Consider the following 23,413-nt stretch of genomic DNA (forward strand, 5'->3'; position numbering starts at 1 on the left):
GCTTGTGGTCTATCTGCCTCATGGTAACTGGAGTAACATAATGAGGGCAAGGGTTTTGTCTGTTTTGTCCTCACTTGACACATAGTAGGTATTTAATTGTAGGAGCTCACAAACAGTACAGGTCATCCACACAGCACACAGTGAGCTCTGGTCACTGAGTAATTCTGTTCTTTGTATAAAAGAAACAGATGTGTCCACATGTGGGGATCCATAGGTCATGATAGGAGGGGGAGGGGACGGTTTTCTCAGAAAAATACAAATGAGACTATTAGAAAGGTGAAATGTGTGTCCTGTCTCCACCATGGAGGAAATTTGCCCAACCTTAATAGAACTCAATCTACTTATCTATCAAAAAAGAAAGGACGGAAGGAAGGAAGGAAGAATATCTCACAGTGCGTTGGGCCAGGAAAAAATGAGGTCACTCAACCAAAAACAAGTTTCCGTCTTCTCAGAAAAAGTGAATTTCATCAATTCGAGGTATTGCTAATACCTCATCTGATGCAAAGATTTTTGGATTCCATGAATTGAATGCTTTTCTAATGTCACTTCTGGGTTCTGTAGACCTTCTGGCAGGTGGCTGGTCCCTTTGTTCTATTTTAATCTTCCAAGTATCATATAAAAAAAAATGTGTGCCTGATATGAGGCAGACCTCATTACCCAGAAAGTCCCCGTTTTTGTTTTTGTTTGGTTTGTTTGCTCAAGATCTGGTACTAGAAGTGGAAAAAAAATATGTGAGGGAAAATTGAGGTGCTTTTTCTTTCTTTCTTTCTTTTTTTTTTTTTGGTCAGTCGTGGGGCTTGAACTCTGGGCCTGGGTGCTGTCCCTCAGCTCTTCAGCTCAAGGTGAGCACTCTACCACTTGAGCAACAGCACTACTTCTGGCTTTTTTCTGCTTAGGTAGTGCTGAGGAATCAAACCCATGGCCTCATGCATGCAAGGCAAGCACTCTACCACTGAGCCACCTTCCCAGCCCATGAGATGCTTTGTCTTAATGAAGGAAGACAAAATTGTTTAAAACTTAAAGCAGTCAAGATTTATGCCAGTGGCCACCTTCGTCCCATGTGAACCTCCCTCCTGGGGACCATCTGCTCCAAAGGAGAGGCAAATCCAGAATTGAAGAGAGCACACCAGGTTCCTAAGAGAAAGAAATTCACACCCACAGGCCAATAGCATTCAATTCCTTGGATATGTGGCTGAACCCACTGAGCTTTCTCCATCCTTCACTGAGGGTTTCCATAAAACCCTTTGTAATATAGTGTAACACAGTGTAGCTTTTAGTCTCAAAACAGCTCTGTAGTGACAAGCCTGATAGTATGGGTTAAATCCTGAATTTCTCCCCACTGCTCCTCTGTTGACAGCTTCACGTGGCAAGGTTCAGAGCTAGGGCCTTGGGGTGGCAATTGGGTCATGAGAGAACTGACCTTATATAAATGGACTCATCCTTCATGCAGTCATAGCTTAATGAGTTTCAGGAGCTGGGGCTTTGTTATGAAAGCCAGTTATTTTTCACTTCCTAGATACGGTGAAATGAGCAGACCTCCTCCAAAACATGCCTCCATCACAATGTACTGCCTCCTCGCAGGCCCAAACCAACATGTCCAAGAGACTATGGACTAAACCATGAACCCAAATACACCTTTCCTCCATTTAACATGCTTTTCTCAGGCATGTCATCACAAGGACAGAAAGCTGACTAACATACTTGATGCAAAACAGTATGGCCAGATGCTTTCTAACTATGCATCCCCCAACCATACTGGTACTTATTCCACAGATGCTGAACATCTGTCACAATCTATGTCCTGCATTTGGCACTGGAAGGAGAAGGAAGAGCCTTTGAAATTTTTTCTTTTTCTAAAGACATATAGAGTACAATGGGAGTGATTAGTTGTGTCTGCAGAGATCCACAATGTGTCAAGGATTAGTAAATGTACTGAGAGGGATGGAATAGTAGCATATTTAAGGGTTTAGAAGACCTGAGGGCCTAGACAGGACATCTCATAAATTGTAGTAGTTTCATGACCACTCTAGACACACGTCTTCATTTGTAACATGGGAAATGGTGCTGTGGCTCAAGTAGTAGAGAGCTAGCCTTGAGCACAAAGAAGCTTAGATAGTGTCTAAGCCCTGAGTTCAAACCTTACAACACACACACACACACATACACACACACACACACACACACACACACACACACACACACACACACTATACTAGGCCTAGGTAACAGCTCAAAAAAGAGAGATGGGAAGGGGTGGGAAGGGGAAACAAAGGAGGAGGTTACAATGCTTGATAAGAAATGTACTCATTATCTTGCCCATGTAATTGTAACCCCTCTGTACAATATTTTCACAATAAAAATAAAAATAAAAAAATAAATATAGAGAGAGTACTTCAATATAGAGGGAGCCTTAAGGTGAGACATTATCTCAGGAGATAGAAGTTGAATTGGATCTTAAAGAATGAATGACATTCGAGCATGCAAAGTTTGTAGAGAGAAGCAAGAGAAGAGGAGGCTATATTGGAAGAACAGTAAATAGTGGCTCTATTTTGTTTTGTTTTGTAGCAAAGACAACCTAGAAAGGAAAGGTGGCGGATTGATGTTAAAGACATAGGTGAGGGCTGATTATTTAGAAAATTAAATATCTGAATGAGGAATTAGAGATAAATTTCAAAGACATTATAGACATTCTTCTGCGTGTGCGTGTGCGTGTGCGTGCGCGTGCGCGTGTGTGTGTGTGTGTGTGTGTGTGTGTGTGCTGGTATTTGGAATTTGGACCTCTTGGCTCTGGTTGGGCTTTTGTGCTCAAGGTTGGCATTCTGCCACTTGAGCCACAGCTCTACTCTTCCTACTGATATTCTTATACTATGGGGAAGCCAAAGGAAAAACAGTGTTCTTCTGAAACATTTAGCTGGAAGTAATGTACAGGAATGAAGGAGGAGTAAGGAGGGACATTTGAGTCAGCAAGACCAGTTGGAAAGCCATGTAGATGTCTAGACAGGACATAACACATATACATACAGACCTCCCTCAAAAGACCCATTGTCCTTGGATTCAGGGCTTCAGGCTCCTTGCCCTAAGTAGTAACTGGCATGAGATATGAACTAAATATTATTCATCCCTAAACTAGAACCGCCACAAAAGAGGTGAGCGAGTTTTTGTTGATACCCAAGCAGCAAGCATTCAAATAGAAAATAGAAACAGGAATCTGGGTTATCACAAGCTGCAAAATTATAGCAAAGTTGATTTTCAACTGTTAGGGAGGGAAGACTCAATTCATGATTCATACAAGCCAACTGTCTTTGCCCATGAATTTATTGGCGGAGCAATTCACAAAGCAGATAGCTCCTTGGGAACCTAACATTTGGGTAGAGGAGGGGTTCTTTGATTCATAATGGATTTTGGTTTTCCACCAGATTTCACAAAAATCTGGTAGAGATTACACCCAGAAATTCAACTCGGTGCCACAACAACAGGATGCACCTGTAGATTTCACAGAATTAGCAGTAACATTCTCTTCAACCCCAGTTTGAGAGAAGGAACACCTGTTTGTGTAGTGCCAGCTGGGGCAGAATCTGAAGTGCTCTCATATGTCTGTCTACAGTGGAAAGTATCAATCATAGTGACATTGCCCTTCTATCCATCAGCTACCCAGCAAGTAACAATAGAGACCTACATGCTCCAAGCTCTCTTGCACTGGCTCTTTTGGGCTTCTCATAGGATTATCAATTTGGCAGACAAATTTGCAGTTAATAAGGGTTTTTTTTCCTGTTCCTGCCCTTTAGCTCCCCGCAGTTAGATGGTTACTTCTTTGGAAGAATAGAAATCATTTTGTAATTTATTTTTGCATCTTTAGGCAGAGAACCTAGTGCCTGGATCCTCAATTAGTATTCATTACATTGAATAATGCTAATCCAGGATGCAACCAAGCGCACATGGAAAAAGGAATTGGCCAGTGCCCATAGGGATGTTTCAGGCTCCTGGGTAAGAGATGAAGGATAGAAAGGTGTGGGGCACCATATGCTGGGAAAGCCACCTCTGGTCAAATCCAACAAGAATGTCAAATACTTAAAACCACAGGCTTTCTCGTGATCACCCTGATCAAACGCTTCCAGTCTCCAGGAGCACAAACCTTTTCTTCTGGTTGTGAGACCACAGCTAAGCATATGGCTCTTTTAGAGAAAGGTGATGGAGATGACAGGGTTGGGCCGCTTTCATGTGGTGCCAGATGGGTAAAGCAGGGCAGGTCTGATCAGAGAGGATCTGTGAGCAGCCACTTTCCCTTTGAAGGGCTCACATCTTTCTCTCTTTGAGTAGATTATGAGCATGCTCAAAGCAGAGACTACGTCTTCATTTCTCAGTGTTCACGCTAGACCCTTAGCATAGTGCTTTGCTCCACTGTCGACACTCAGTCAACATTTGCTGATGGATTTCTCAAGAGCAGTGAAGTCTCCTGGGTCTCTGCTTCTCCTTTCCTGGAACTTCCCCGGTGAAGATGTTGGTAACAATGAAATGGCCAAGAGGAGGAGAGCAGGAGAGAAAAGGGAGCGATTGTGAGAGGTTTGGGCTCTGAACATTTCCCTAGTTTACAAAGAAAGCTGAACTTGGTGTTTTCACATATCCTTCAGGGAATTCAGCTCCCAAATTGCATGAACAAAAAGTGGGAATTTCAGCCAAGTTTTTAGGAATGTTTGGGGGAAAGGGCTAATATTGCAAAGCAAACTGTCAACTGTTTTCTTCAAATGATTTTAGTTTTTTTCCTTTTAAGCTCTTATTATTCCTCCAAAGTTACTCACCTTATTTTACTCTATCTTAATCCCTCTCTTCCTCAACTCCACTTCTCCATCTTAAAAATGAAGAAATAGCTGGGGACTGGTGGCTCACTCCTATAATCCTAGCTACTCAGGAGGTTGAGATCTGAGGATAACGGTTCAAAGCCAGCCTGGGCAAGAAAGTCCGTGAGACTTTTATCTCCAATTAACCACCAGAAAACCAGAAGTGGTACTGTGGCTCAAGTGGTAGAGCACTATCCTTGAACTGAAGAGCTGAGGAATCCAGGCCCAGAGTTCAAGACCCATGACCAACAGAAGAAGAAGGAGGAGGAGGAGGAGGAGAAGGAGGAGGAGGAGGAGGAGGAGGAGGAGGAGGAGGAGGAGGAGGAGGAAGAAGAAGAAATGGGTGTTTGCAAAAAGTAATCAACAGATTAACTCTTAGAGCAGTATGAACTTTCTGTGTTATTCTCTTACCCCCAACACACCTGTGCACATCAGGATGTAAAATGAAGTTCTAACTCAGCAATATTTTCCTCCAAAAAAAATTGTTTTTTTGTTGGTCGTGGGGCTTGAACTCTGGGCTTGGGCACTGTCCTTGCACTCTTCAGCTCAAGGCGAGGGCTCTACTGCTTGAGCCACAGCGCCACTTCCAGTTTTCTAGTGGTTTATTGGAGATAAGAGTCTCATGGACTTTCTTGCCTGGGCTGGCTTTGAACCGTGATCCTCAGATCTCAGCCTCCTGAGTAGCTAGGATTACAGGTGTGAGCCATCGGCACCTGGTTCCTCCAAACTTATTTGATTGAAAAGCCCCCCTCCTCCAAATCACTACATTCATTTTAATAGATTTTATGCCATTTTTTGATCATAAAAATACAAACTAAGGAAGTGAAGGTGTGTCCCAAGTGATAATGAGAAACTCCTATCTCCAATTAACTAGCAGAAAAGCTGGAATGGAGGTGTTGCTCAAGGGAGGAGAGCCAGAGTTCAAGCCCTGGTACTAGCATTCATACACACACATAGCTGTAAAATAGAACATATTTAACCTGGCTTGCTAATATTTTATTATTTTGTTACTAACAAAATAAAACGGTTGTAACTTTTCCTTTTCTTCTGATAAATAGCCTTGAAATTGAGTCAGGGCCTTGGGTATGCTTTCCTATAACAAGTACTCTTTCCTATAATTCTCAAAAAAATGTCAAGGTCCTGAGAGCCAAGAATAGCCAAAGGGACTGTTAAAGACACTTGGTAGGAAGTAGTGTTGTAGCTCAAGTAGTAGGACACTGGCCTTGAGCACGAAAGCTCAGGACAGTGCCCAGACTATGAGTTCAAAATCTATGACCACCACCACCAACAACAAAACTACATACAAGTGATTATGAACTGGATCTTTTTTGGCTACAAAGAACATTATTGAGAAAGTAGAGGACGTAGAGAATGTAGAGAATGTAGAGAAAGTAGAGAATGAAGACTGAATGATAGTAATGTATCAGTATCCATTTCCTGATTTGTGGGGTTGTTAGCTTTTTGATGTTGGAAAATATCCTTGTTTGTAGAAAATACCCAAAAGATTTAAGAGTGATGAAATATCTCATTGGAAAATATTTTCAGCTTGCATAGAAAAGGTATTTGTATCTTCTTTTGTTTTTTTTCAAAGATAATAACTACAGCTAAAATCTTCACCTTCATAGCTGGACAGACTAAGGATAATGGAAATTACTGGGAAAACATTTATCTACATTTTCTAGAGATGACATTATTCTTGGTTTGACATCTTCAAAGAGAATCTTGTCATGTTTTTATAAGGACCCCATTACCTCCTCTCTCTCTCTCTAAACTCTTACACTTAGCCTAGAAACTATTTAGTTCATTCTCAGAATGCCCTGGTCTCTTTCTTAGAGAGAATAAGTTGTCTTTTTAAGCGACGATTCATGGCAGATGGACTGCATCTTGGAATCATGGATTCCTTTGCTCCCCCAAACATCTTCCTCTTCTTGATGTCTTTGATCGTTTTCTAATAGTCTAAAGACAGTTCTTTACCATAACTGTGTGACCAGTTTCATGAAAGCCAGAAGGGAGTTCTGATAAACAAGCAAGATTGAATTCTATTTTTTTTTTTTAAGTCTGAAAGTTTAGAACTAAAATCCAATTTTAGTAAGATTTTTTTAAGAGAAATGCAAACCTGGAGGCGAAATATCTTGTAAAATGACAATATACTTTCAGGAACCTAGGACACCCTGGGGAAATGATTGTGGCTAGTATTGGTTGTAGTGCTTAGGGAATTACTCATGAATTCTCAGTATCAGTCAGTGCCTGCTTGCTCCAGTGTGATCTGAGTGATTGGAAGCCCAGTTCCAAATCCTGCTGTGCTTTTCAAAGAGATCCAATTAGGGCATGGGGTGGCTCACGCCTGGGATCAGGAGGCTTAGGTTTGGAGCGTCTCTATTCAAGGCCAACTTGGGCAGAAAAGTTCACTAGACTCAATCTCCAAAATAAAACCAGCAAAAAAAAAAAAAAAAAAAACAGGTCTGGAGGTGTGGTGTAGGTGCTATAGCACTTGCCTAGCAAGCATGAGGCCAAGAGTTTAAACCTTAGTACTGTGTGTGTGCGAGAGAGAAAAAAATATGAGAGGGAAGGAGGAAGGGAAAGTGGAAGGAAGGAGGGAAGGATCCAGGTATGCTTGAATGAAAATAGAACAAGGAAACCAGTTGACCTTGTTTTAAGAAGGTGAGATTGGGAGGGGGGAGTTCTCAAGATGGCGACGGGGCAGTAGGGAAACGCCACAGCTCTCTCCAACCAAAAAGAGAGTTCGAGTTCCAACCTTTAATCTCCCCAAGAGACCGACAACAACAAAAAGACGAACACTCAGAGAAAAACCAGAGGTGGAAAATAACAAAAAAAGAAAGAGAGGAAAAGAAGAATTTCAGAACAGAGAAGAGCGAAGACCCCTCCCCCAACCTTTACTGGCCGCGCGGCAGTGCGCCAAGCCGCCGGCCAGCCGGCCCCGCGGGGGCTGCCGGAGCCACAGAGACACAGGGGGCTGCTTGCAGATCACCAGGTACCGGATTGCAGAACAGCGGATCGCCAGGAACAGAGAAACCTACCAGCCGGGAGTCTCCAGGAGGATCCCACCCCACCCATCACTCTCCACCGGAGCGGAGAGGCTCCATCCCGCCAAAGCCGCCCGGCACCAGCAGCGCCACAAAGGGACCTGTCGCGATCGCAACGACCCGGCGGGGGGCCGCCCAACCCAGCCCGCAACCACCCCAACTGAACTCGGACTGCAACAACAACTGACGGACTGCAACAACAACTGACGACCTACAGGGTGAGTACCCATCAGGGGACAGGGAATCCATCAAGGGAGACCAGAGCTGGAGGGAATCCCCAGACCCTGACCTAGACTCCCTACCCCAACACCCGGACCACAGGACCCACTAAAACTGGGAACTGTTCGAGAGCCCCACCAGCCGGTGGAGCACACTCTGCTGGCCAGGCCAGAGCAAGAGCGCCCCGGGAAGGGAGCTTAAATGCTCAAGCCAGGAACAGTGCCCCTGGGTCAAGACTACCAACAGTAGAAGAAATTTGAACTGTGTCCTCCAGGCTGCATAACCAAGGTGGTATACACATTAGCACAGGCCTAACGAGCGCGCTCCAGGCTGGGGCCGGAACCAGGCCAGGGGACCGGCGCCTGAACAAAGCAAAAAGGGTCAGAAGTGGGGCTGTGGCTCAAATGGTAGGGTGCCAGCCCTGAGCTGAAGAGCTGAGGGACAGCACCCAAACCTAGAGTTCAAGCCCACAACCAGCCCAAAACAAACAAAAACACATCAGGAGCCCATAGCAGACTCCAGTATTTGGGAGAGTGCATCCAGAGCATCTGATCTTCCCAAGAGCACCCGCAGGAGCAAACACAAGCAGTCTAGGCTGCTCAACCCTTCCAAAGGCGGGAATTGCTACAGCAGAGAGCTGAGAATCCTAAGTGAATAGCAGCTGGAAATAGGCTCCCAACAGAATCCAGATCAGACACAGACTCTCTCTACCAATAGAGAATCAGCAACCAAGCAAAGACAGACACACCAAAACAAGATTGAAGAGCAGTCTCCTGAACCCCCATGCGAAAATCACAGAGAAAAATCACAAGGTTTACCACTACCCAGGACAGCAAGCTCACCTCAAAAGCCAGCAGCCACGCAGGGGAGAGCCCCAGTGGGAGCAAAGCAGGAATGGAAGACAAAAACTACATCCAAGGGTTGCTGGAGGCAATGACTCAAGAAATAAAGCGAGAAATGGATCAGAAATTGAAAGAGCACAAGGATGAACTATCAAAAGATATACAGGATATCAAACAAAAATTGGATGCAAAAATAGAAGCTGCACAAACCTCAGTAAGAAGTGAGATAAACGCCAAATTAGAGGTAATGCATACTGATATCACCTCATTGAGAGGTGAGATCAGTACTCTGAGAACCAACATTGAATCCATAAAGGGATCCATTTCCATCATGCAAACCACAATAGAAGCCACGGTCAACAGAGTGAATGAAATGGAAGGTAGAGTGTCAGATACAGAAGACAGAATACACCAACTGGACCAAAAAGTGACAGATATGGAAAAATCACTCAAATTAAACCAAAGGGAAATTCAAGAGCAAGCAGATAATGCTAAAAAATTTAACCTTCGCATAATCGGAGTGGACGAAGGTGAGGAATTCCAGAGCAAGGGAATGCAACACCTATTTAACAAGATAGTCAATGAAAATTTTCCCCACCTCAAAAACGACCATCTTAACTACATCACAAAAGCTTATCGAACACCCAACAAGCAAGATCCCAGGAGAAACACTTCTAGGCACATAATAGTAACAATGATGGATCTGAATAATAAGGAAACAATCCTGCATGCAGCAAAAATGAAGAAGGAGCTATACTACAACGGGAAAAAAATTAGAATCACTGCAGATCTCTCCACACAAACAATGAATGCAAGAAAAGCCTGGGAAAGCACCATACGAGCCCTGAGAGCCAATAACTGCCAACCCAGACTGATATACCCGGCAAAGCTAGCATTCACATTCGATGGAGAACTGAAAACTTTTAATAGCAAAGAAAAACTAAATGAATACATAAACATTAAGCCAGCATTACAAAGAATTCTAAGAGGGGGGACACAACCTGAAGAAAGCAACCAGGAACTGGGACCTGCCCCAAACAGGCATTACTCAAAGTCTAACTGAGCAAGCACAGGAGGAAAGGAAAGAAGAAAAACTTAGGAAAACGGAATGGCAGGGACAACAATGCATCTCTCTATACTTTCTCTTAATATAAATGGGCTGAATTCGCCAATTAAAAGAAAACGAACTGAGGACTGGATCAGAAAACAAGACCCATCCATCTGTTGCCTTCAGGAGACCCACCTCTCAGCCAAACATACAAACAAACTCAGAGTGAAGGGGTGGAAAAGGATCTACCAATCAAATTCCCCCAATAAGAAAGCAGGTGTAGCTATCCTGATATCTGACAAAATAAACTTTTCATTAAAATCAGTACAGAAAGACAAGGACGGACATTACATATTAATAAAGGGAACAATCCAAGAGGAGGATATAACCATCATCAACTTATATGCCCCAAATATCGGTGCACCCAGATATGTTAAACAAATGCTCTCAAACTTACAGAATAAAATAGATCCCAATACGATAATACTAGGAGACTTTAACACGCCACTCTCACCAAAGGACAGGTCTACCAACCAGAGGATTGGCAAAGAAGCTACCGAATTAAGTGAGGCCATACTTCAAGCGGAATTAACTGACATCTACCGAGTATTTCACCCTAAAACAACACAGTACACATTCTTCTCAGCAGCTCATGGAACTTTCTCCAAAATAGACCATATCATAGTTCATTCAAGGAACTTAAGCAAATACAAAGGGATCGACATAATCCCCTGTATCCTATCTGACCACAGTGGAATCAAGCTAGCTCTCAATAACAAAGCATACCGCAGAAATTTCTCTAATACATGGAAATTGAACAGCACACTCCTTAACAAGGCCTGGGTAACAGAAGAGATCAGAGAAGAAATAAAGCATTTCCTAGAACTCAATGAAAATGAAAACACCTCACAAAGAAACTTGTGGGACACAGCAAAAGCAGTCCTGAGGGGCAAATTTATTGCCCTCAGTGCCCACATCAAGAGAATGGAGACAGACCAAGTAAATAATCTCATGTTGCAACTAAAACAGCTAGAAAAACAAGAAAAAATGGGACCTAAAGCTACTAGACGAAGCCAGATAACCAAATTGAGAGCAGAGATTAACCAATTAGAAAATCAGAAAACCATAACCAAAATAAACCAAACAAAAAGCTGGTTCTTTGAAAAAATAAACAAAATTGATGGCCCGTTGGCAAGATTAATTAAAAAAAGAAGAGAGGAAACCCATATTAATAGGATTAGGGATGCCACGGGAAACATCACAACACGTACCCAAGATATCCAAACAATTCTAACAGACTACTTTCAAAAGCTATACTCTCTAAAGGAAGAAAATCTGGCGGAAATGGATGCATTTTTAGAGAAATACAAGTTACCCAAACTGAGCAAAGAAGAAGTTAACCAATTAAATAAGCCAATATCCTATAATGAGATACAGGAAGCTATCAAAAGTCTTCCAACAAAAAAAAGCCCAGGACCAGATGGATTCACAGCAGAATTCTATAAGACCTTTAAAGAAGAACTAATACCCATACTCCTCAAGCTCTTCAGAGAAACAGAGAAGGAGGGAGCTATCCCAAACTCATTCTACGAAGCCAATATCACACTCATCCCCAAACCAGGCAAAGACCCAACCAAAAAGGAGAATTACAGGCCAATCTCCTTGATGAACACAGATGCAAAGATCCTTAACAAGATTCTAGCTAACAGAATCCAGAAACACATAAAAAAAATAATACACTATGATCAGGTAGGCTTCATCCCAGAGACACAGGGATGGTTTAACATACGTAAGTCAATAAATGTAATCCAGCATATCAACAGAGCCAAGGTCAAGAATCACATGATTATCGCCACAGATGCAGAAAAGGCCTTTGATAAAATTCAACATTCATTCATGCTAAAAGCTCTGGAGAAAATAGGAATAGAAGGAACATTTCTAAAAACAATAAAAGCCATTTATGACAGACCAATAGCCAATATTATACTTAATGGGGAAAAGCTACAACCAATCCTCCTAAAAACAGGAACAAGGCAAGGATGTCCACTGTCTCCACTCCTCTTCAACATAGTCCTAGAACCCTTAGCCAGGGCAATAAGGCAAGAAAAAGACATTAAAGGGATCCGCATAGGGAAAGAAGAAGTGAAACTATCCCTTTTTGCAGACGACATGATACTATACCTCCACGATCCCAAAAACTCCATCCCCAAACTTTTAGAAATCATAAGTCACTTCGGCAAAATAGCAGGATACAAAATAAACCCACAAAAATCAGTTGCCTTCCTATACACTGATAACGCACAGGAAGAGAGGGAAATAAAGGGAGCAACCCCATTCACAATAACCTCCCAAAAAATAAAATATTTAGGAATTAACCTAACCAAAGATGTAAAAGAACTATTTAATGAGAACTATAAAAAGTTAAAGAAAGAAATTGCAGAAGACACTAGGAAATGGAAAGACCTCCCATGCTCCTGGATAGGCCGACTTAATATAGTAAAGATGGTGATACTTCCAAAATTAATATACAAATTCAATGCAATTCCTATTAAAATCCCAATGACGTACATCACTGAAATACAGAAAACAGTCCAAAAATTTATATGGAACAACAAAAGACCTAGAATAGCCAAAACAATTCTAGGGGATAAAGACAATATGGGAGGGCTATCCATGCCGAACTTCAAACTCTACTACAGAGCTATAATCACAAAGACAGCATGGTACTGGCACAAAAACAGACCCGAAGACCAATGGAACAGAATAGAAGATCCAGATATAAATCCACAGGCCTACAGCCAGCTGATATTCGACAAAGGAGCCAAAGACATACAATGGAAGAAACACAGCCTCTTCAACCGCTGGTGCTGGGAAAACTGGGCAGCCACATGCAGAAAACTAAAAGTGGACCCCAGCCTATCACCATGCACCAACATCAACTCAAAATGGATTAAAGACCTTAACATTAAACCTGAATCTCTGAAACTACTGCAGGACAGAGTAGGAGAGACACTTGAACTAATAGGCACAGGAAGGAACTTCCTGAACAGAGTCCCAGGGTCACAACAAGTTGGAGAGAGACTCGACAAATGGGACTACCTTAAAATAAAAAGCTTCTGCACAGCTAAATCTATCGCAACTAAGCTAGAAAGACAACCAACTAATTGGGAAAAAATATTTACCAGCAATATATCAGACAAGGGGTTAACATCCTGTATATACAGGGAACTCAAGAAACTAATCCCTCCCAAACCTAACAAACCAATTACTAAATGGGCAAGGGAACTAAAGAGGGACTTCTCAAATGAAGAAATAAAAATGGCAAAGAAACACATGAGGAAATGTTCATCATCCCTGGTGGTGAAGGAAATGCAAATAAAGACAACCCTGAGATACCACCTTACCCCAGTCAGAATGTCCCACATCCACAAATCAGCCAACGACAAATGCTGGAGGGGATGTGGAGAAAGAGGAACCCTATTACACTGCTGGTGGGAATGTACACTTATACAACCACTTTGGAAAGCAGTCTGGAGGGTCCTTAGAAAGCTAAAGATTGACCTCCCTTACGACCCAGTCATACCACTTCTAGGCATCTACCCTGAACAACAGGAACCAATATACAAGGACACGTGCACCTCCATGTTTATTGCAGCACTGTTCGCAATAGCTAGGATATGGAAACAACCTAGGTGCCCCACCACAGATGAATGGATCCAAAAATTGTGGTATCTATACACAATGGAATATTATGCAGCCATTAGAAATGACAAAATAATGGCATTTGCAGGGAAATGGATGGAGCTAGAAGGAATCATGTTGAGCGAGGTAAGCCAAGAACGAAGAGACAAACGGTACATGGTCTCCCTCATAAGTGGATGCTAAATCCAAAAGGTTAGTGATACGACAAAACTAACAGGACTTAAGAAACAAAGAACTCCCGCTCATCTGGTTGAACCACTACTAAATATCCTCATGCTGCTGATCACAAATATGGTATATAACATGTGAACACTGTTATATATTACAGACTGTGGTAGACAATTTGCTCCAGGGAAGTTAGAATGAACTTGTGACTTTGAAATTATGTAATCATTTAATCACAATCAAAAAAAAAAAAAAAAAAAAGAACCTCGGGGAAGGGAGGGAGGGAGGGGATGGTCGGGGGAAAACAATGGAGGGGGTAACAATGTTCAAGAGGAAGTGTACTCATAACCTCACTCATGTAACTGTGACCCTCTGTATAGTAGCTTTACAATAAAAAAAAAAAAAAAAAAAAAAAAAGAAGGTGAGATTGAAGGGGATACATTTTTGTATGCAAAATGGAAATCTTACAACTTGAACAACTTTTTTTTTTTTTTTAATTTAAAGAAAATAGCCAGGCACTGGTGCCTCATGTCTGTAATTCCTAACTACTCAAGAGTCTAAGATCTGGGACCTGAGGCTCAAAGTCAGGAAAGTTCATACAACTCTTATCTCCAATTAACCAGCAAAAAGTAGGAAGTAGAGGTGTGGGCCAAGTGGTAAAGCACCAGCCTTGAGCGAATATAAGCTGAGGAAGAGGGCAAGGCCCTGAGTTTTGAGTGTTTTGCAGGAGGGGGGGAGATCACCTAGGATCAGACCAGTTTGGAAAGTTGTCATGGCCAATACTGCCCTTCCACACTTATGTGACCTTGCTTCTACACCCCGTGGCTCCCTGGAGGCTACACCGCTGGGGCAGGACCCCAGGGCTTGCTCATCCCTCCCTTCACAGCAAGGAAATCTCCCCCTTCTTTTTATGGGTGAAGCTGAAGATAGGATTCATGCATGAAGCTTAAAGCCTTACCCCCACCCCAGCCCACACCTCCCAGCAATTGAACTTGAAAAAAAAAAAAACCCTACTTTGAAAATTACCGCAAACTCTATTGTCATCAGAAAACACTTCCTATCTTTGAGATCAGAGAAGAGATGGGCACAATTTCCTGGCTGAACACACTGCTCTAAGACTTAAAGGCAGCAGCTCCTGAGTCTGTGATGCTGGGTCAGCCAACAAAGAGGACTGGGTGAGTGGATCGGTCCTTTCTTCTGGAATCTTCTTAGCACAATGGAAGGAAGAGGCTGACAGCCTCCCAGTAGAAATCTCATCTGCCCCAGGCTGATCCCAAGGACCAGAAGATGGAGCCCAGCTTGCTGATGTGGGGATTCTGTGTATCCCTCATGGTATCCAGCTGTCTGACAGGTAAGGGGCCGTGGATTGCCCTTGAAATCCCGGGAAGGTTAATACATGCTGCCTAAAATGACGGTATGCATACCGTGCCTGGCTCACGCATGATTCTGAGAATTCAAGGACATAATATATGATACTTGGCTCTTACTAGGATACCAATTTGAGCCAGTATCCCAGTATATAAGCCAGGCTGGTCTGGAACTCTTAATACTCCTGCCTCAGAATCCCAAATGCTGGGATTATAGGCATGTGCCACCATATCAGAGAAATTTTCTTTTCACATATCTAGTTTTCTATCATATCTCTCATCATAATACGATAAGATACCTGTAAGATAATATTTTAAAAAAATCTACTCAAGACTTCTGTGAATTCAGGTTAATCTACCTAAGACAGTAGAATATGGGATAATTTAAGATCTCAGATAAGTTTTACCTCAAAGATGGATTCTTGGCTTTGCTGTCTCAGTTACTAATAATAACTAGAAAGCTCATGCAAGGGCATTTTTTTGTTGTTGTTGGTTGTGGAGCTGTAACTCTGGGCCTGGGTGCTGTCCCTGAGCTCTTCAGCTAAAGGTGAGCTCTCTACCACTTGAGTCACAGCACCACTTCTGGTTTTCTGGTGTTTATTGGAAATAAGAGTCTCATGGACTTTCCTGCCTGGGCTGGCTTTGAACTGTGATCCTCAGATCTTAGCCTCCTAAGTAGCTAGGATTACAGGCATGAGCCACTGGCGCCCAGCACAAGTGCATTTATATAGAAATTTTAAGAAAATACAAATATACTTCCTACCAGACTACTATTTTTTTCATGTTTCTCAGTGCCTGTATAATGTTGGTGACTCTGCATGCAAATTTTAAATTTTATCATCCTGGGTTTTCTAAGATATTTTAAGAAATAAAACCACTAACCCATACCTCAAACCACCCTTCTTAATAGAGTGTGAATTTTCTAATAGTATCTTCCTTTGCTAACCTAGAAAGATAGATATGAATGTACATTTTTCTGAAAGTATGTAACTTCATAACCTTAAATTCCAGAAGTAGAATACTAATTGGCTTCAGAAAAAAAGAAAAGGTGTTAAAAAGAGAAAAATAGCCAGGTACTAATGGTTCACACCTGTAATCCTAGCTACTCAGGAGGCTGAGCTCTGAGGATCAGATTTGGAAGCCAGCACAAGCAGGAAAAGTCCTTGAGACTCTTATCTCCAATTAATCAGCCAAAAGCCAGAAGTGGAGCTGTGGCTCAAGTGGTAGAGCACTAGGCTTGAGCACAGAAAAAGCACAGGGACAGTGCGAGGTCGTTAATGCAAGTCCAGGACTAGTACACACAAAAAGAAAAAGAAAAGATAGAAAAATGATGTGTGCGTGGGGTTTGTTTGCTTGTTTGAGGAAAGTGGCCCTGTTGTATTGTGGTATGTCTGTCTAAGGCGTACAAAATTCTTACTACAGAATTCAAGAGGTGGTGGGATGTCATTTCGTCCTCAGCAGAGTCTTTGCCAGGTTGGTCCCAACAAGAATAACAAGCAAGATCTTTTCAATCAAGCATGCCCATCTCTGGGGAACACATTTGACGTTCATCTGGGGATCGGACTGGTCCTGGTGGTAAGGGGCAAGAAAAATGCCAGGGAGAGTTTTTCATTCACTCAACTCTTCAAAAGTCTGTCCATTATCTCTAATGCTCCTTTTCAGCATTATAGGATATTTAAAAATGAACACAATACAGTGTGTGTGTGTGTGTGTGTGTGCAAGCACACGTGTGTGCTTGCCAGTACTGGAGTTTGAACTCAGGGTCAGGGCATTGCCCCTGAGCTCTTTTGCTCAAGGCTAGCACTCTACCACTTGTGCCACAGCACCACTTCTGGCTTTTTCTTCATATATGGTACTGAGGAATTGAACCCAGGGCTTCATGCATGCTAGGCAAGCACTCTACCACTAAGCTACATTCCCAGCCCCATTTCTCTGGCTTTTTGGTGGCTAACTGGAGATAAGAATGTCATGGTAGCCAGGTGCTGGTGGCTCACGCCTGTAATCCTAGCTACTCAAGAGGCTGAGATCTGAGGATCACAGTTCAAAGCCAGCCCGGGCAGGAAAGTCCGTGAGACTCTTATTTCCAATAAACCAGTAGAAAACCAGAAGTGGTGCTCTGGCTCAAGTGGTAGAGTGCTGGCTTTGAACTGAAGAGTGCAGGGACAGCACCCAAGCCTAGAGTTCAAGCCCTACAACTGACAAAAAAAAAAAAAGTGTCATGGACTTTCCTTCTGGGCTGGCTTTGAACCACAATGCTCAGATCTCAGCCTCCTGAGTGACTGGGATTACAGGTGTGAGCCACTGGCGCGTGGCTCACTTTAGATCTAGGTATCAAGACTGCTTGGAGAAAGGCCTGGGAAGAATAACAGGAATACAGGTGGACTTGTGCTTATGCCATGCAAGCTATGAAAGAAAGCTTGTGCAGGTGGTGTGCTTACAGAGCCTGAGGCCCTGGTCAGTTTCTGCAAGTGGAGATTCTAGGTAGTGAAGAGTCACTAGAAAATGGCAAGCAGTCCTGCACCCGACAGGGATGTGGACATGGTGGGAATTAGGACTAGAAAAATAGCAAGAGGCCTAAGAATGATCCAAATTCTTGGGTAAGAAGTTAAAACTTTGACTGGGAACCAGTGACTCATGCCTATAATCCTAGCTACACAGGATGTGTCCATGAAACCCTTTCTCATAGCTGAATATCCCAGAAACCAGAAATAGCAGAGTGCCAACTCTGAGGAACAAAAAGCCAAGGGACAGCACCCAGGCCCTGAGTTCGAGTCTCAGTAAGGGCACACACAGACACACAGACACAGACACAGACACATACACACACACACACACACACACTCACACACACACACACGCTCATGCATGTGCGCTCATGCACATACCCCATAGATTAAGAAATAATAATTTAAAAACCTTTTGAACTTCAGTTAGTAGGCAACTACTTGAAATTTTGAAAAAATAAATAAATGTGATTTATGTTGAGCACCAATGGCTCATGCCTGCATTCTTAGTTTGTCAGGAAGCTGAGACTTGAAGATCATGGACAGAAAAACTCTTATCTACAACCACTAAAAAGCTGGAAATGGAGTTCAAGCCCTGTGACCAGCAAAAAAAAAAAAAAAGCTGGAAATGGAGGTGTGGCTCAAGCGGTAGATCACTAGCCTTGAGCACAAATGCTCAGGGACAGTGCCTAGGCCCACAGTTCAAGCACCAGGACTGGCACAAGAAAAAAAAATCACTTATGGAATGCCTTCTATGCATCAAACAGGTCATCTTACTGTAATATCTGTGAGCACTTTGTAGAGCGATGTCTTGAACTCCTGGGTGAACTCAGGGGCCACGAGAGAGTAGCATTCTCCCTGAGTTGCTCTGCTGGTCATAGTAAATGAGGTCAGAGGTCACACTGGATGAGAGAGTGACCTCTATTAGATCAGGTATGGGAAGGGCAGTCCTGAGACTCCTAAAGCAGTCCAACCATGACTTCCTAGTGGCTCAAGAGAAAGAATACATTGAGTTTCTGAGATCAAAAGATGACTCCAGAAATAATCCCTCTAAGACAAACCCAGTCTTCATTAAACAAATCTTTCTCTTCCTCCAAGGTGAGAGTCCTCTAATAAAAAAAATCAAACAGACTGTCATCAGATGCAATTTCTAGCTGACTCATATGGCAGATTCTCATTCTGAAAATTTCCAGAGCTGCTATGTAAAGACATGGTGACAGGGTGTAAGGGAAGTATTACTCAACCTGGGTGGTGTGCATCCCTGTATGACTGCACCTTGGGATGTGGTTTAAGAGAGAATTCTCCTGATGTTGCCAGCCCAGCACATTATTGAAGGTGCCTTGCTCAGAATGGTGGAAATTCTCAGAGATTACCTGGCCCTTGATTATCTCTCTTTCATTCCAGGAATTCTGGGATCAAATCTTCATCCCCTAGACTAAAAAAAAAAAAAAAAAAAAGTGTAGAAACCCAGTAAGATGAAATGTCAAATGTTACCTTCTTGTAAAGCCTACTGCCCACGTGAGAATTTCCCACCTTCCATTTGGTCATTAACACACCAAATGTTTAACCCATCATGTCCTCTAGATCCCAGAGTATTTGTTGCTGCCGTTACTTTAGTCATGTTCAGGTAGACTTTAGAGAGATAGGGAGTTGGTAAGCATTAGGAATCCCTCCCAATCATTACTTTGCTTAAAAACAGTGTTAAGGTCGGAGGTATAGCTCAGATGGTAGAGCATTAACTAGCCAATGAGGGAAAGCATTTGGTACTGAGTTTGAGTCCCACTCTAGGATCAAAAAGAAAAGAAAAACAGTGTGTCTTAAATAGGCAGTCTGATAGAGTGTCTTTGCATATTTTCAATTTCAGCACTGAGGAGAATTTACATTATAATTTTATACAAAACAACTAGCTCCACCCATAACAATGGATATGGCCATCAGAGATGTCCACAAGGAATGACTGGGGGGTGGGGGGGATGGTAAAGGGGCACAGGCTCATCATTCCACTGCTCCGTTTGGCTCAATGACAGGATGTGTAAAATGTTTTGGCCAAAATCTTGAGTATTCTGATATTTTTGTGTAATTTTCATGTGAACATCTTTTTTTTTTTTTTTTGGTCGGTTGTAGGGCTTGAACTCTAGGCCTTGGCACTGTCCTTCAGCTCTTCAGCTCAAGGCAAGTGCTCTACTACTTGAGCCACAGTACCACTTCTGGTTTTCTGGTGGTTCATTGGAGATAAGAGTCTCATGGACTTTCCTGCCCTGGCTGGCTCAGAACCATGATCCTCGATCTCAGCCTCCTAAGTAGCTAGGATTACAGGCGTGAGCCACCAGCACCCGGCTGTGGACATCATTTTTGTGATAGCTACAGACACTGCTCAGGCAGGCTACCCTTCACCTCAGTGAGCATTCCAGCTCTTTCTCTGCTTCCTTCATGGACCAATAATGACTAGAAATGTTACAGAAACAAGAAAAAGGTCACCTGAGGTCATTGGCAAATAGAATAAGGAAGGAAATGAAAGCTTGTGACCTTGGACCCACTTCTGTCAAAAGAGAAGGGTAATGGAAAGGTCTTGAAATTCTCTTCCAGTTCCATCACTTTGTGTCAAGAATTTTGGAAAGAAAAGAAAAACGTCATTTTTGAGCTAGGTACTTTAGGAAGTGAAAGGTTTTCCCAACTGAAGACATGCTTAGCAGGGTCAGAGTTGAGAGATCTTCAGGTGCCAACAACCCAAAGCCCTGGTGTCTCGTAATAGTAGGTTATTTCCAGCTGTCAAGAGAGTCTGACGAGCAGGGCACTGGTGGCTCACACCTGTCATCCTAGCTACTCAGGAGGCTGAGATGATGTGAGGATCATGATTCCAAGCCAGCCAGGGCAGAAAAGTCTGTGAGACTCTTATCTCCCATTAATCACAGAAAAAGCTGGAAGTGGAGCTGTGGTTCAAGTGGTAGAGTGCTAGTCTTGAGCAAAAGAAGCTTAGGGACAGCGCCCAGGCCCTGAGTTCAAGCCCCAGGAAAGTACTAATGTGCATCAACTGCCTCACTGCAGTTGTTAATGTCAAAGTATAAACACCACCAGCTCTGGGTAAGGTATTCTGTTAAGTGATTTTCTGTCCCTAAACAATAGCCTTGTTTCTCACAGGAGAGGTAGGAACGTGTCTCCTGTTTATCTCAAGCCATTTATTATGAGAAAAGATAAAGGATTGTTATGGGTTGTTATTTAATAGTTGCACACACATACACACGGGGTCTTCATTCCTGACAATGCTTCAGATAAAGGCTTTTAAATTCTAGCCCTGTATTTGCTGAACTTCTTTACACTGATTCTCAGTGATATTCCTTCATCTGTGTGGTCATTCAGTAAGATTATAGGGATGTTGCTCTCAAACTTCTGATGGTTTAGCAGTGGGGTAAACACATCTGCTGACCATTTCCTATCTTGAAGATTGCTAAGGGAAAGCCCACAGCATTTGCCAATGAGTTCCTATCCCATCAGTGATTCCCCTGTCATGTTTTCAAGTGAGTTGTTCATTGAGGGGAGAGCAATAATATACTGACCTCTAGAAATTTTGGGTGTCCTCTACTCTAATATTACACAGATAGCTTTTAGCTATTTGACTAATGGTCATGAGATTTGCTTAAATGGAGAAGAGAATGGAAGCTCTACTGGGAAATGTCTTAGGTACAATGGCTCCCAACACCAGCTGCACACAAAGAACGTGCATCTGGGGTGTTTTCCAAACTAATTCAGATGAAAGAAGACAGACTTCGGGGAGGAGAACTGGATGTAATAATCACAGTTGTTTTAAGTTCCTCAAATGATTTGGGATGCAGTTAGGACTGCAGCCTACCACTTTCCAGAAAGAATGGGATGATTCATGCTGAGCATAGTGGTTGACTCTAGCATGCAGGACACTCACTCGGGAGTAGAGTGAATTAATCTGAAGCCAGCATGAACTACACAGCAAAACCACAAACAACCAAGCAACCAAATGCTAAAACAATAAAAATAAAAAGTTAAAAAAACCTAAAAACAAAAAGAAGCAAAGCAAAAAAAAACACAATGATTTCCATGGTTTGCCTAATCTCATTATTTCATTTTAATTCACTGGGAATGGAGCAGTATATCCCGAACTTTTCTGTGTTTATGAGTCACCTGGCGATCTTTTTGCAAGATAGGTTCTGATTTGGCAGGTTTGGGTTTGGAATCTGAGATTTTGGTTTAAATCAACTCTAACACAAGGCCTGTGTTCTGGGTACACAGGCTCCATTTTGAGTGGTGAGATTGTGATGTGAGGTAAGACGCATGCGTTACTTCCACCTAGGTAGAACTTGCAAGTAAAATGAAAAAAAAAATCTAATCTGGAAAAGACCAAATATTGCAAGGTATATATTTCAAAGCTGATGAAAGCCATAAGTGATCACAATTAGGAGAGCAATATGCCACTTTGATAACGCGGACAGGCTCTCAGAAGTGGTAGCTTTGGGCCTGGCTCTGCATGGAGCTGTCAAATACTAACAGATGGATCGAAGGACATATTTTGTATTGATTTTTGCTGATGTTGTACACATGTACTCCATGAGTAGTAAAAAATGAAGACTTAGGGGTTTGCTAGGACAACTAAATACATGAAGCATAGTTCACATACATATGAGTTTTTGGTGTGTGTCAGTCTCCAACAGAAATGAGTATTTTTGCCCAGACAGAAAGATCTGAGTGCTCCTCAGCTCTCTTGAATGCCCCAGTACCTTCAGGCATCAGTGGTATTGGATAGATTTTAACACAATGTATCATGGCCCAGTCTCACCACATGACATCTTAGATAACAAAGAAATCCTGGGTCTTATTTCTCTACATCTAAGGTTTTCCCCGGCCCAGCCCCAGCCATATGCAAACCGTAAAGCCAGAGTTCCACACCTTCCATCCTGAAAGCCCACTCCTACTTGCACCCACCTAACCTGATTAGCTCACAGCAACTCTCAACCCAGCACCAGGGATCCTACTTAGGAGGGATTTTTAGACAGCAGGAAACTCTAAGATACTAATGGGGAACATGGGCCAAGGTTGACCAGATGACTACTGTGCTGGGAGCTATATATGTAGAAGGAAAGGAAGGGGTAAGACACTGCTCAGACACTGACCTTGCCACCTGACAGGCCTCCTTCATGGTAAAGGGTTTGGCCAGATAGGCATGACCTCCTGACTCTCCTCTTCCAAAGGTTTTCTGCCATGTAGGACATAGTAAAAGAACAGGCTGCTGTGATTAGACTAGAAACAATTGATTTGTTTTTCCTCAGAAAAATGAGGAAAAGCAATGCATTTTTGAAAGAGCAAAATGGAAGTTATCAACAAGGTGGTTGAATTTTTTTTTTTTTTGTCAGTTGTGGGGCCTGAACTCTGGGCCTGGTTGTTATCCCCCAGCTCTTCAGCTGTAGACCAGCACTCTACCACCTGAGCCTCAGCCCCACTTCCGGCTTTTTCTGCTTATGTGGTACTGAGGAATCGAACTCAGGGCCTCATGCATGCAAGGCCACTGAGCCACCTTCCCAGCCCCTGAATTTTTTTTTTTAATTTTAAGAAGGTGACATAAGCCAAGTACCAGTGTATCTCATGCCTGTAATCCTAGTTCCTCAGAAGGCTGACATCTGAGGATCACATTTCAAAGACAGACAGGGCAGGAAAAACTGTGA

At 42.7% G+C, this 23,413-nt stretch overlaps 1 protein-coding gene across 1 annotated transcript in view; it reads left to right on the top strand.

The window, feature by feature from the left end:
- Positions 1 to 14,945: 14,945 nt before the first annotated feature.
- The window catches only part of Il2ra (interleukin 2 receptor subunit alpha), a 38,494-nt gene continuing 30,026 nt past the window's right edge, over positions 14,946 to 23,413 (top strand). Inside the window, exon 1 of the mRNA XM_042686093.1 lies at positions 14,946 to 15,206. Coding sequence (XP_042542027.1) covers positions 15,143 to 15,206 — 64 coding nt within the window. The 5' untranslated portion in view covers positions 14,946 to 15,142. The remainder of the gene's footprint in view (positions 15,207 to 23,413) is intronic.

The sequence above is a fragment of the Dipodomys spectabilis genome, unplaced genomic scaffold (assembly GCF_019054845.1).
Source record: "Dipodomys spectabilis isolate Male_0828 unplaced genomic scaffold, ASM1905484v1 ptg000096l, whole genome shotgun sequence".
NCBI lineage: Eukaryota > Metazoa > Chordata > Mammalia > Rodentia > Heteromyidae > Dipodomys > Dipodomys spectabilis.